General features: G+C 25.1%; 1 protein-coding gene across 1 annotated transcript; it reads left to right on the forward strand.

Annotated features, from left to right (window-relative positions):
- The first annotated feature begins 490 nt into the window (after positions 1–490).
- LOC112594767 lies at positions 491–5,748 on the forward strand. The gene is made up of 4 exons (XM_025339739.1): positions 491–568; positions 3,163–3,315; positions 4,415–4,561; positions 5,503–5,748. The coding sequence occupies exons 1-4, from the start codon at positions 491–493 to the stop codon at positions 5,674–5,676; spliced, it is 552 nt and encodes a 183-aa protein (XP_025195524.1). The 3' UTR covers positions 5,677–5,748.
- Positions 5,749–13,288: the final 7,540 nt, after the last annotated feature.

The following is a 13,288-nucleotide window of genomic DNA, read 5'->3' on the forward strand; positions in this document are numbered from 1 at the left end:
AAATTTTTTTTTTAAATACTTCATCTATGTTACACAGGTTTTACTGTAATAATATCATAATTATAACTGATAACAAAATCTACGTATATAGGTCTATTTGCGTATTAAATTCTGATCGTACGCGTTGGCCTTGTCTCTTTGGTTACGTCAAACCAATTTCGGCCATCCTGTTAAAATATGGACTCATGACAATGTATTATAATAATAATTTTTAGTGGCTGCGAGTAGGAAAGTAAATGTAATAATACATTTATATTTAGCGCATAATATAGATACCATTAGCGTGTGTTCTATCGAAAAACGATAAAAATCTATAAAATTGCCGATGACTTTGTTCTGCAGTCGACATCGTTAGTTGATTTATACGTTTTATTATAAAATCAAGCTTATTATATCATTTTATACTCAATATTCAATTTGCGTACCAGTCTAAGTTTAACTTCACATGTATTTGATGTTATTATATCTACGATAAATACCAATTATTGAAATGAAAGCTCCGATGACGTTTATTTTGATCTCGTCAATAATTGTTCTGATATTGTACGTGGAGATTGCTCGTTGTTGCGTAAGTGATTTTTAATAGATTTTAATACGTCACTATTGATAAATCGCTATTGGAGACAGACTGCGGGAAGAGATAAAATGTAACTCCGAGGTAAAAAATGTCTACTTACGAGTATATATAGGTACACATTAATAAACGGATAAATTACGGTCGTAATGGTAAATTGCTTGAAGGACGTGGACGTGGATGATTGGTAGAAATTTTAGTAATCTTATTTATTTTTTCCCTTAGTTGGTTATTCGGGATTATTTATTCAAATAGAAACTTATCATCGATTCTTTTTAATTTTTATTGTTATTTTGTATAGGTTAGATGTGCAGATTATCATTTCATAAAACTTTTCGATAAAATTATTCATAAGTAGGTACAACATAATACTTGCACCAAGAATTCGATATTGTTTTTCTGATTTTATCTGTAAACTATTAATTATTGTTACATATTTTCAATTGATATTAGTTGTTTTGCGGCTAATATTTCTGTTCAAGGAGATTACTTAGCAGGCAAACATGGATTATATATTATTTAAAGAAATATCCAGACAGACACGCTCCATAGTTTATTAAGAAACTCCACTCGTTAGATTCACAGAATGTGAATACTAAGTAGTATCACTATAATATAATATATTCTGATATATATTAAATTTCTAAGGAATGATGAATCGTCACTTTTGAAAAAAATATTTCCATCGGAGCTTGCCATTAAAATCCAAATCGCTTAAAACTTTTAACTGTCACGACACTTTTTTTGATTGGTTTTTCCTTAAGTGTATGGTAACGGTAAGCGGTAATAGTCAGTGAAATACATCGAAGAAGATTAAAAAACTACACTCTCACAATCCTCGTTTGATTTGATTTATTGAATAATGCCAATCGATTTATATAGATTTGTGCACGCGTGCAGCATATTGTTGATCTACTTTATAAGTTCGATTTTTTCGGTTAGAAATATTAAAAAATGTACATACGTATATTTGATTTTATTTCTACTTATACGTTTTGAACATTTTATACATGTTTGAAGTTTTAAAAGATATATTTTAACGGGGCGTATTATGTATATTTTTCTTTACTTTGGTTTGAATTTAAGCTCTACGTACCTATATCATATGTGTTAAGAATTCTACAATTAGTATTTATAGATATTGTATCAATATTGTATAATCTCTTCCGGTTATATTTAATATGACTACGTGTAATAGAGTTATGCAATGTTTTTTGCTGGTTTACAATCGGGATTGATTGTATTGTATTGCTATTACTAAAATTCCGCCAGTATTTATACAGTACCGGACGTTGTAGGTCGTATAGGCGTATATTCATACTTTCAAGTTTTATAAAATTATAATTATAATTTACATATTGTACTATAATAAAATATTATATTATTATCATTATACGTTAATTTTTAATAATTTAATTTAATTTACTATTGTTGATAAAAATATATTTTGAATATAATATAATAATATAGTATAGGCATAAACTAAAGATTTATCTTATAATATTAAACAAATATTATTATAATAATAGTGGTATGGATAGATAATAAATATGGGAATTTACAAGGTTGTTATAATATTAATATTATTGAATTTAAAAGATTGAGCTTAATATTAAGAAAAATTTTTACTTCACTTTTGAGCTCAATAATGATATCTAATCCCTGTAGCCATTGTAGACGTAAAATTAGTAGTAATAATAACAAATTAAAAAAAAAAAATAATTATTCATAAAAAATTACATTTACTATGTATTTAATAAATAACATGTTAAAAATGTAATTAAATAAAAAAAAAAAATTAACGACCCGTATTTAATTAACGAAATATTGGTTATATTTGTTATAATTTTAATTTGTATAATGCTAAATCTCTTCTCTATACTTATACATTTTTTGGCTTATTACCGAAAATAAATCAATACATTTGTGTTTAATTTGCATTTATCATTTCATTTTGAAATCATGATATATTTTTATAGAAATGGATGAACTACATTTAAAACTTACTTAAATTAGTTGTGTAATTAACAGACAACTAAACACTGAAACTGTACGATATACGTTATAAGATTAGCTATCCCATAAATATTAATATTATAGTACGTATAATATATATGTACCTATAAAATGGAGACCTTTTTATTACAACTATCTCAATCCGTATTGTGCTTATCCATATATTATGCCTGTATTAAATTTTTTCACACTCAGTGACCGTGGAACAATAATAATAATATGTCGTCATGAAAATTTTACAGACTTAATAAATTAGCTTTTTTGTATTTCAGACATTTTATACTATTGTATAATTTTAATTGTTCCTAAAATTTTTTTACATGAATAAACCTATTCAATTTTGTATAGAATTTTATGAAAAAAATAATAAAAGAAAAAAATAAAATACAAATATATAAATTAAAATTAAAATAGATAAAAAATGTTTCTGATAAATATATATTTACTCCTCATAGACATAGTAATTTTGGTGACTGATGAAGGGGGATAGGTTCGCACTTGAATAAGTATTCTCCGCGAATATTTAAGTAGATATTAATTTTATTTATTAAGTTAATTTTTGATTTGTATAGAGTGGTTACGAGTTAGTAATCGATTATATCAGAAACTGCGACTCAAACAACATTATCGAATTGTCCGATAAATTTAGCGTCGTCTTGAAACCCAATTGCGAAGTACATTTCAACGGATGCATTACCTCACATGCTAACATCACCAGTACAATAGTAAATATTTATTATTTGATACTATGCCTAATACTTTTTATTTTTACGCAAAAAAGTATGTTTTTTCAATAATAATATTATTATTATATAGACACTTACACACTCATAAAATGTTACATAATACGTATACAATATCATAATATGTACATAGCACAGAAAATTCATGAAAACCAATAAAATAGCAAGTAAATATCCGATCATATGATTAGGTTTGATTTACAGAGTGATCTACCATTTTTTCATTCAATGATATATTTATACAAATTCTGATTTTTGAATTTTTTAAGCTTACCTAAAAATTATAATTTAAAATATTTAAATTTCATGTAAATTAATTTTTTTCAACTGAGAATCTCTTTTTTTACTTGTAAATTGTTTCTAAGAAATGCAAAACTTGGACATAAATTTTATGTTTAGAATAATAGTATGCTTATATTTATTCGCTTCAGATTTTTAATATTCCTAAATGTGCTATCGTCTTTACTTTTTCTGCGAAATATAATCGCAACACTTTAATTACACCGACGTTGAATTATTGTTGACGCGATTATACATAAAATATTATTATGTTGCACTTCATGTGATATGTGCGCTATCGGATACGTAATAATTTAAATTTTATACGGGTATCAACAAATTGAATTATAAAGGTTTTTAATGCCAACATCGCGTGTAGAGGATTCGTTTTCGTTTTGATAATATACAAATATACGTATGCCTTTGTACACAATTTAATCGTTACGCACCGTTCGTCGCGGGTAGGTGTATATTTCCTGTACCTAATCACGTATGGTAACTAACTACGTTTTTTCTTTTTTTTTTTTGATATTTAACTTTATCTATATATTATATTATTCACGTCATATAGTATACATTATTATTATTATTATGGTTCATATCGTTCACGAGGATTTGACATTTTCCGAAATCATGAGTCTCTCGGCTAAGAGATAAATAATAAGTAAGCACATATAGATACCTATTCTGTATAATAATAGTTCTACACAGTGATTTATGAGGGTCTGGTGTCATATAATAATGTATAGTCATGTATTATAATACCCATACCTATATTTTAATAATATCATCCAATTCCCAGATCGACTACACTGTCCAAAAGGACTTAACAAAGATGTCGGGCAAGAAGGACGGTTGCAAACAGCTAGACAATATTATCAAGTCGTCGAGTTTTATTGAAACGAGTTTGAATACACTAGGATTGCCGAAGGGCTGTCCCATTAATAAGGTTTGTTGCAGGGGCGTCATTTCAACTTTTTGTAAGGTATACTAACAACAAGACAGGCCAAAAAAATTTTCAGTAGGCCAATATATTATATATTTATATATTAAACTATAATTATTAAAAAAAAAAATGTCATTAATATAATGATTTAATATGATATCAATATTGTGTATACCTAATAATATCAAGTAATATCTACATTATTTTATTTAAAATTTAATTATTTATATTTTAGAAACTATAGAAAATAAAACAAATCCTGAAATTTTTAACTGAATATATGTAGCACTGAGTAATTTTCAATATTCTTGAATTCTATCTTCTATGATAAAAGAGGTTACAAAATGGTTGCATTTGTCTGTTAAAATTGAGTTATTTTCAAAATATGAAATAAACCTAAATTAAAAATTAAAAATGTACAACGATATCAATAATTATTCATTATAAATTTGTAAGAAATGTGAAATATGAAAATTATTCTAACTTTTTGGCTACATCATAGCAAGTGTCTTTAATATCGAGTGTTAGGTAGATAAACAATATTGAAATACGAGTTACAGTATTGTTATGGCATAGAATAAATCTAAATTATTTATAAATTATAATTTTATACACTATTCTGGAAAAAACATAGGTACCATTCTTGAGAGTTGAGACTAATAATTATGAATAAAAAAAAAGAATAATTTTTGCCCGGCACAGAAAAATTATAGTCAGGCCAAATTATGTCTTGATAAATTTTAGGTATTCATAAGTATACGCTGCATTACCCTAAATAACGCCCCTGGTTTGTTGCCATGTTGATCATAATTTTAATAAATTAAATTGTCTCGCGATTCGCGACGCAGGTCAAGATAACAATAGTTTAATGTGATTATTCATATTCTACATTATTGGTGTCTAATATTTGCCGTAAGCGGTGTATGAATTGTTATGGTTTTCAGGGAACGGTGTGCTTGGGAATTAAATCGATTAACGTGAGTAAGTATAAATTTCTAATGAACGTATTAGCCGGCCATCTCAAGGGAAAATCGCTAATGACCACTAACGCGGGCAAGTCTTGTATGGAGTTCTCGGCAAAATTGGTTAACTCTCTCGTAAAGGCTATCAGTGGTTAGACAGTATGATTGGTTGAAATCTATAAGCTTTATTATTTTACTATTTATTTTTTTAATAGAACATATTGACATATTGAGCACACATTTATTAATATCTTATGAACTATGTAATAATTTTTCATTTTTTTTTTTTTTAACTTTATTATAAACAAACAATCTGTACCTGCTGCACAATAATAGTATGAGCTAATTTACAACAATAGAAGAAAAACAATTTGATTGAAGAAGCCACCCATTAATAAAACTTTCGAAATGTAATAAATTAGATCTTAAAAACGTAACGTATTATTTGGTATCTATGTAATAAAAATAACATATAAAACAGAAAACATTTTTATGATAATACACCGTCTCCTGATTCTTTTCCTTGTTTTTACTTATTGTATGCATTGTATATTGTACAAATTATTTTATATAACAAAAAGAAAAACTTCCCAGCAATAAGACAAATTTTCCTTTTTTCTAAGAATATCCATAAATTAACGTGCATTTTATTCTATAGTAACATTATATATTTGAAAAATATTTAAATATATAATGCTTACCAATTGTTGTTGAAATGATTTTTTATTTATTTTTTTTTATTTCACAGTCGAAAATACAAATGTTTTAATGTAGGTACTCGTATAAATATTTTGAGGCTATAATTATTTATTTATTTTTTTAAAATTAAAATCAGATTTTAATTAAATTCAAATTAAAGTTTTTATGTAGCACATTCTACTTAGATTAACTAAATTTTAAGCATTTATTAGTACTTGAATAAATTGTTCAACATAAAGTATTTATATAATGCGTCATATTCATTTTTAGAAAAATATTATCTTTAAAATGATACAATGTGAATTATAAAATTAAAAAATGTCATACAATTTAAAAAAAAAAACTAGTTATATTTTTTGTAGAATTAAAAATACATGATATTATAAGTAAAAAAATTAAAATCAACTGAGATGAGTTTCTAAAATTATCACCTTGTATATATAAATAGGCACACATACATGATTAGATATCGATGAAACTTAGAATTATATTCATAAGTAATTTAATTTAATGTATCAGTTAAAATTAATGTTTTATTAACTAATTTAAAAATAAATAATATTATGCTGAATTTCATATCTTTGTTGTCACTTATCAACTACTCATGTAATCATGTGTAATAAAAACTGGCAGTGTAAACAATGTATTAGTGTAATAATAATAATAAAAAAAAAAATGAATGAATATTATAATTTTAACATTTATTTGAATTAAGAGGTAGATAGGCAAAATATAACTTTATAGAGGTAATTACTACTATTATGAAAAAAAAAAAAAACTATCATTAAAATATTAGCATGTTATAAAAAACCATTTGTCAAAAATTAAAATTAAATTTATAATGTATAGTTCGTTTTATCATAGTATATTAAGGACGAATGATTTTTAGAATAATAATAATGTGCTAATTACTGTATATGGTTATATGAAAAATGAGTTACATCGAAGTTTTTTGACAGAAACATACTTACTTGACATTATATTAATATATTATGTATATGTACCGCTAAAGCAATCACATTTAAAAGTTCTTATACCCTAAATCCAGAAACTGTTTCATTTCATGGTTCTGGAATACTTCTATGAATTTGGTAATTTAAAGTTTTTCATTTGAATACAAAACATGTTTTAATAATTCATACGATAACTTAGAATTTTTGTCAATCGTTCGTGTGTCTCAGTTTTGTAAAAGCGATTACATTTATAGCTACAATTTACACATTTAAAATTTAAATGATTTAACTCGTTCCTGTATGTGTTTAATAATAAACGTTGACTTTTTCCCATATTCTCGTAGCTGCAGTACTCGTAACTAATGAATATAATTTTATGAAAAATTAGTGGCTCAGAATGATGATATATTTACCAAGTATGAAATAAAATAAATGTACAGAATTATCTGTATGAATACAGTCAAATTGATGAACAACGAGATTGAATGCGAAAGACATTTTTCTTTACTGCCATGAGCTTTTTATGATATTCAGTAATGCTAGTACATTTTCTATTTATTTTTCAGTGTTTGAACTGTCATGTAGTTATTACCACAAAACTTTTAAAAATATATTATATTTAATAATTTTTACTTCTAAATATTCTGAAGCTATCTTTATGAGAACCTATGTTTTTAAATTTTATTTATTTTTGACACAATAAAATTAAAATATTTTTCGGGTGTATCAAACATTATATAAAATGGATAAAGGTTAAATATTGAAATACAGTTGTATTATGCTACTTAATATAGCAGTATATAGATGGATATCTGCGTATGGATATAATAATATTCCGGATAGGTAGATAACTTATGGACAAGATTATTGTGTTACTTTTATCAGGAGCATTTTTTTTTTCATAACACCACACAACGTACTTACCTTCACTGTAGTATATGTTTTTGGTTTTTTGTTTTTTCTTCTGTTATTAATGCATAAATAATTGTTTTTTTAGATTTTTGTCTCTTTGAGTTCTTTTAAAAATAAATTATTTACGCGCAGAATGTGTGTTAATATTTTAGTTACTGAAATTGTATTATTTCATGGTAAATATTATTATATAACGGTTGGCGAAGAAAGTTATATTGACGAAATATTAATATAAATGTGGTACGTGGAAGAAATATCTTTTAAAGAAAGTTTTTATCATTCTTAACCATTTTCGAATAGAAAAGTGGATGTACCCTTTAAAATACTGTCCGTTAATATAGTATCTATATATTATTAACCATAAACTGTAAGGTAAATTGGTGCATTCTTCATACTTATACATTTTTTAAAAGCAATATATAAATACCTATGCTCCATCCATTTCGCTTTCTGATCCGTTTCATAAAGTGGATAGACATTTTCATCCAGTTTATGAAACAGAACTTTATTTTTTACTCATTGTGTAATTACACAATGTGAAAAACTTGGGGACCTATCGATTTCGCCAATGTAGAATCAATTTTGCCAGTACAGATAGTCTAAAAACAACTTATCGATTCCGCCACCTACCAATTTATTTCTTAATCTGTCTACTTGTTTCTGTTATTATAATATATTAATATATCTACAAAATAATTCAACTATTACTAATCGTTTAAATATCAAAATTAAATAAATAATTAATATAATAAATACAATACAATATAATATATACAAAATAATACAAATTAAATTTAATAAGAATTTTTATCATGTGTATTGTATTATTTTTTTACAATATACAATAGTTAATAGAGTTGTAAAATATTATTTCTTATAATGTGATGATGCTAAACTAATAAATTGTGAACAATTATTTTTTTAGCTTTATCATCTTTTAATAAATTAACAAAAACAAGTACATTTTTCAGTTCTTTATAAAATAATAATTTTTGTTCAGGAAGATTATTTTTTCTTTGACGGGGTGGAATCGGTAGGTTTTTTTTAGACTACCTGTACTGGTGGAGTCGATAAACTTTATTCCCTAGTTTAAAAAAGTCTGGTGGAATCGATGAAACCCCGATAACTTATCATGAAATGGGCACGGATATTTAGTATTACGAAACTTGTTTCGTAATTTGTATATAAACGTGATGAAATAAATAATACGTGTATAACTTTTATTAATAGAAAAATGGGTTGTAATAATCTATATTAATTATGCCTAAAAAATTATTAGGTAAATTTATATTGTAAATCATTAATAAATAAATAAAAAAAAAAAAAAAAAAATGAAAAATAATAAAAATAATTTGAATATAGTATAGTACTATGGTAACGGTTATTTTATTTTAGATTTGGTTTAAAGCAGGTGTATTTTTTTGTTTTACATTTGTCCCAAAAGTTAAAACTATGTAAACCTTGGCCTCCTGTTGTTAAAGCCACTATTTTCATTAAACTTAACTCTTTTACTTTATTGATTTCTGATATTATGTTAGTAAAATTAGATGTAGATAGTTAAAGAGTTGAAGAATTGTACTATTCCTTAACTAATCCATGATTCCAAGACAACTTAGCTTATTTTGTTCTGTAACTATGGCAATGATATTAGCAGAGTCTAATGAACCTTTATTCATCTTAGAAACTGAAACTACAACATAATCTTCGGCTTTCAATTGAATAATTGTAAGGTTACTTATCTGTAAGCAATGGAACTCATATTATTTATATTAATAACAGTTTTAAATAAAATATTTAATATGTTTTACCTTAAACATTTTTTAGCAGATATTTATAAGCCTTTTAACTATTGTTGTCTTGATTTGATGATATTTACATCATTTTTGCATAAATAACAAACAATAATAATATTAGTAGAGTTGATTTCCACCGTTATTTTATTGCTCACAAATACTGCAATGTAAAACAATCATTTTAATCGTGTAATGTGAATCATTCGAGTCTTTGTTACACAATAGTAAATTTTATTTTGTTAATATTTTTTGTGATATTTTTTATGGTAATTTTGAAGTTATGAAAGCTATTTTTGGATCACTTTCAAATAAGGCGTTATGTGACATCTACTAATTAAGCTACGATGGGAACAATTTTTTTTTGAAATTGGACAAATTCTAAGCTATTGGACCATTTTTTTGAATTATTATAGACCATCAATGTTCTCAACATATTTTAGATATCTTGATTATTTTATTCTATACTAATTTAGCTTTGTGAATTTCTGGGTTGACCATATATTATAACATAGTCAGGCCACAGAGTTCTAAGTTCTGTAATTCGTGTTGACGAATTCTCGATTATTATCACTTTGCAAGATTTTTTGGAACCACGAAAGCGAGGAATAATATAAGTAAATTTCTCACTACTTCAGTCGCTCTTTTTGATTCCAGAGGTTGCAGAGACAAAATATTTGTATGGTGGGTCTTGATAATTTTATTTAATATCCATATAAATTTACAATCAAAATTTGATCAAAAATTCACTAGGTCGATTCGCCCCTTTACATTAAAGTTTTTACTTACTATGTGTTTAATGACAATTTTAAGGTTAACTGGTTTTCTACTGTTGCATAATATACAAGTTGTCAAGAAAGCTTCTATTGCTAGTCTTGAATTCACGTATTTTAATTAATTCCTCGTGAAGCTTCCCTTATATCCTGTTTGTATATGAAAATCTTTTAATTCATTATACACTTCTTCATAGTTCATATGGTACATAATACATAAAAAATAAAAAATTAAAAAAACTAAATTAATTTATCTTGTTTAAAATAAAAATTTAAAATGTTAATATTAGAAAATAAGCAGAGGTTCCTCGACATCTGCAGAAAAAAAATATATAATAAAAAACATAACTCATTCTAAAACTAATAACTTCATTATTTCACTCAGAATACAAAAAGCAACAATAGTTGAACAACAACTAACAAATAATTAAGCAAAATAATAAATTTGCTTACTTTACGAGTATTTATCATTTCTCAGTGAATTTTTTATTTTGCAGATTAAATAATGCTTTTTAGCTATGGAAAGAACATCAAACTTTTTTCCAAGAGATGATATTCTTACCTTGTTTTTTATTCCTAAATGTTTATAATTAATTTGAATTACAATTTTCAAATTAGAAGACGACAAATATTATTGTTTTAATTTTTTAGCGACCTGTTAGTTTTAGCATTGATTATGTGTTGAATTATTATCTCAATTTTACCCATGAAATAAGATTTTTTATCTAGTTAACAATGTAAAAAATTTCAAGATTTTTAAAATATTCAATCTTTTCATCAAACATTTAAATTTAAATTTAATATGTATAAAATAGTAATTTAGTTAATTGACCTAAGTACGTTCCATAAGTATTCAAGCAAAAATATGTACACTTAAATAAAATATTACACAATTTATCAATACCCATCGTAGATAGGTAATTACTATCAAAAATTACTATCGACTAATATCCATACGACTGTCGAAAATGCACAGTATATCGATAATAGGTATCACGATTTACATGTTACAACGACAAGTTGTTTTTATCAATAAAAATTACACTCGTAAGTCGTATTATTTGTTTCATCATGTGTATGCACAGATTACGATACAAATTCTGCACCACTAAATACCTATATATGTTTTCTGAAAAGTTATCCATATTGTATAATTACGTAATGTGTAAAAAATAAATCGCTGTTTCATGAACTGGATGAAAATTTCTATCTATTTTATAAACGGGTCAGAACTACTCAGAACGCGAAATGGATGGGATATATAATGTATATAAAGGTATATTCATGATTGTATATCGTATCAATTATTATAAATTACATTAAACACAAACATTAGCATTAAAATTTAAAAGTGATGATTATATTATTATATTTTATACATTTTGTCATAGTACGTAATATTAGTAGTCATCATAATTCATAATTATTGTATAAAATATTTGATAGGAGCTCGTAAAACATACTATTTACTTTTTAAATCGTAGGTGTTTATAATATAAACCGTTTTTTGTAGCCCGTAGGTACCTATTCCTGGTAACTCTTTGTACTGGTTCATCGATTTTATCGACAGTTGTTCGTTTCAGAAACTAAACAAGGCGATGATGCGATAATTACTAGCTGTTAGTAGTTCAACATAAATTTTGCAGCTGTGGATAGATAATATGATTATATTAATTTGTATTCGTTTGAAAATTGTACACTAATGATTAGTACTTAAAGCAATTATTGAAAGAATCGTAATTTTTATTATGTTTATTTAATAATCACAGTCGTTTGTAATTGAATAATTATTACAATATTACATAATTTAAAAATGTACCAAGTAGAAGTCTGGGGTTGTAATTAGGAGGTAAGTCTACTTTTTTTTAATTTAATTATTTCATCTCTCTTTGATAATTATTTGTTTTCATAATTTATAGTTTTTATTAATAATGTTAATAATTTTATTTTCAAAAAATTTTTTTTTTTTATTTTAAAATTTGACGTGTTCCGTAGTACATAATATTTACATATAATTAAAATTAAATTTAAAAAAAAAAAAAAATTAAACAATATTTTCAACCTTTATTGTAAATATTATCGTCAACATTAATATATCTAACCATTATTGTAATAATTATTGTACCATTGTGGAGTAAAACTGATGATGTACCTGCTTGTCTTATTTATTATTAAAAATAGGGTAGTTATTTAATTTTACAATTTTATACTAATTACTAGGCATTGTTATTTTTTAATTTAAACGTTTATCGATTTATGGAAACATTATTTATAGGTTCATAAACGTTATCTATGAGAAATCAAAGGTTTTCGAGCAATCGCCGTCTGGTTTCCTTTGTAGGCATTTAACACAGCACACCATTTCCATTATTTTACTTTTACTCGTACTCGAAATTTATCCCGCAAAAGTTTTGGAGTAGTTGATAACCATTTTTCAAACACAATCTGCTGTCTTCGCAAGCACGCACCATCTGTTTCGGTTTCAATACGTATATAGTATAATATTCGCGGATCATATCGCATAAGCCTGCACTTCAATAAACGTGTGGTGTATTTTTACGTCTGTATTTGAAAATTATTTTTTTAAATTAAAAACATTATTAAGGTTTTTATTATTATTACTTTTATTATTATATTCTAT

This window comes from Melanaphis sacchari, unplaced genomic scaffold (assembly GCF_002803265.2).
Source record: "Melanaphis sacchari strain LSU unplaced genomic scaffold, SCAv2.0 Contig23_pilon_pilon, whole genome shotgun sequence".
Classification (NCBI taxonomy): Eukaryota; Metazoa; Arthropoda; class Insecta; order Hemiptera; family Aphididae; genus Melanaphis; species Melanaphis sacchari.

Coding starts and splice junctions, on each gene's coding strand:
- LOC112594767 (XM_025339739.1), top strand. CDS start 491: ATGAAAGCTCCGATGACGTTTATTTTGATCTCGTCAATAATTGTTCTG. Junction 3,316..4,414: donor CTAACATCACCAGTACAATA/GTAAATATTTAT, acceptor TCCAATTCCCAG/ATCGACTACACTGTCCAAAA. Junction 4,562..5,502: donor AGGGCTGTCCCATTAATAAG/GTTTGTTGCAGG, acceptor TATGGTTTTCAG/GGAACGGTGTGCTTGGGAAT.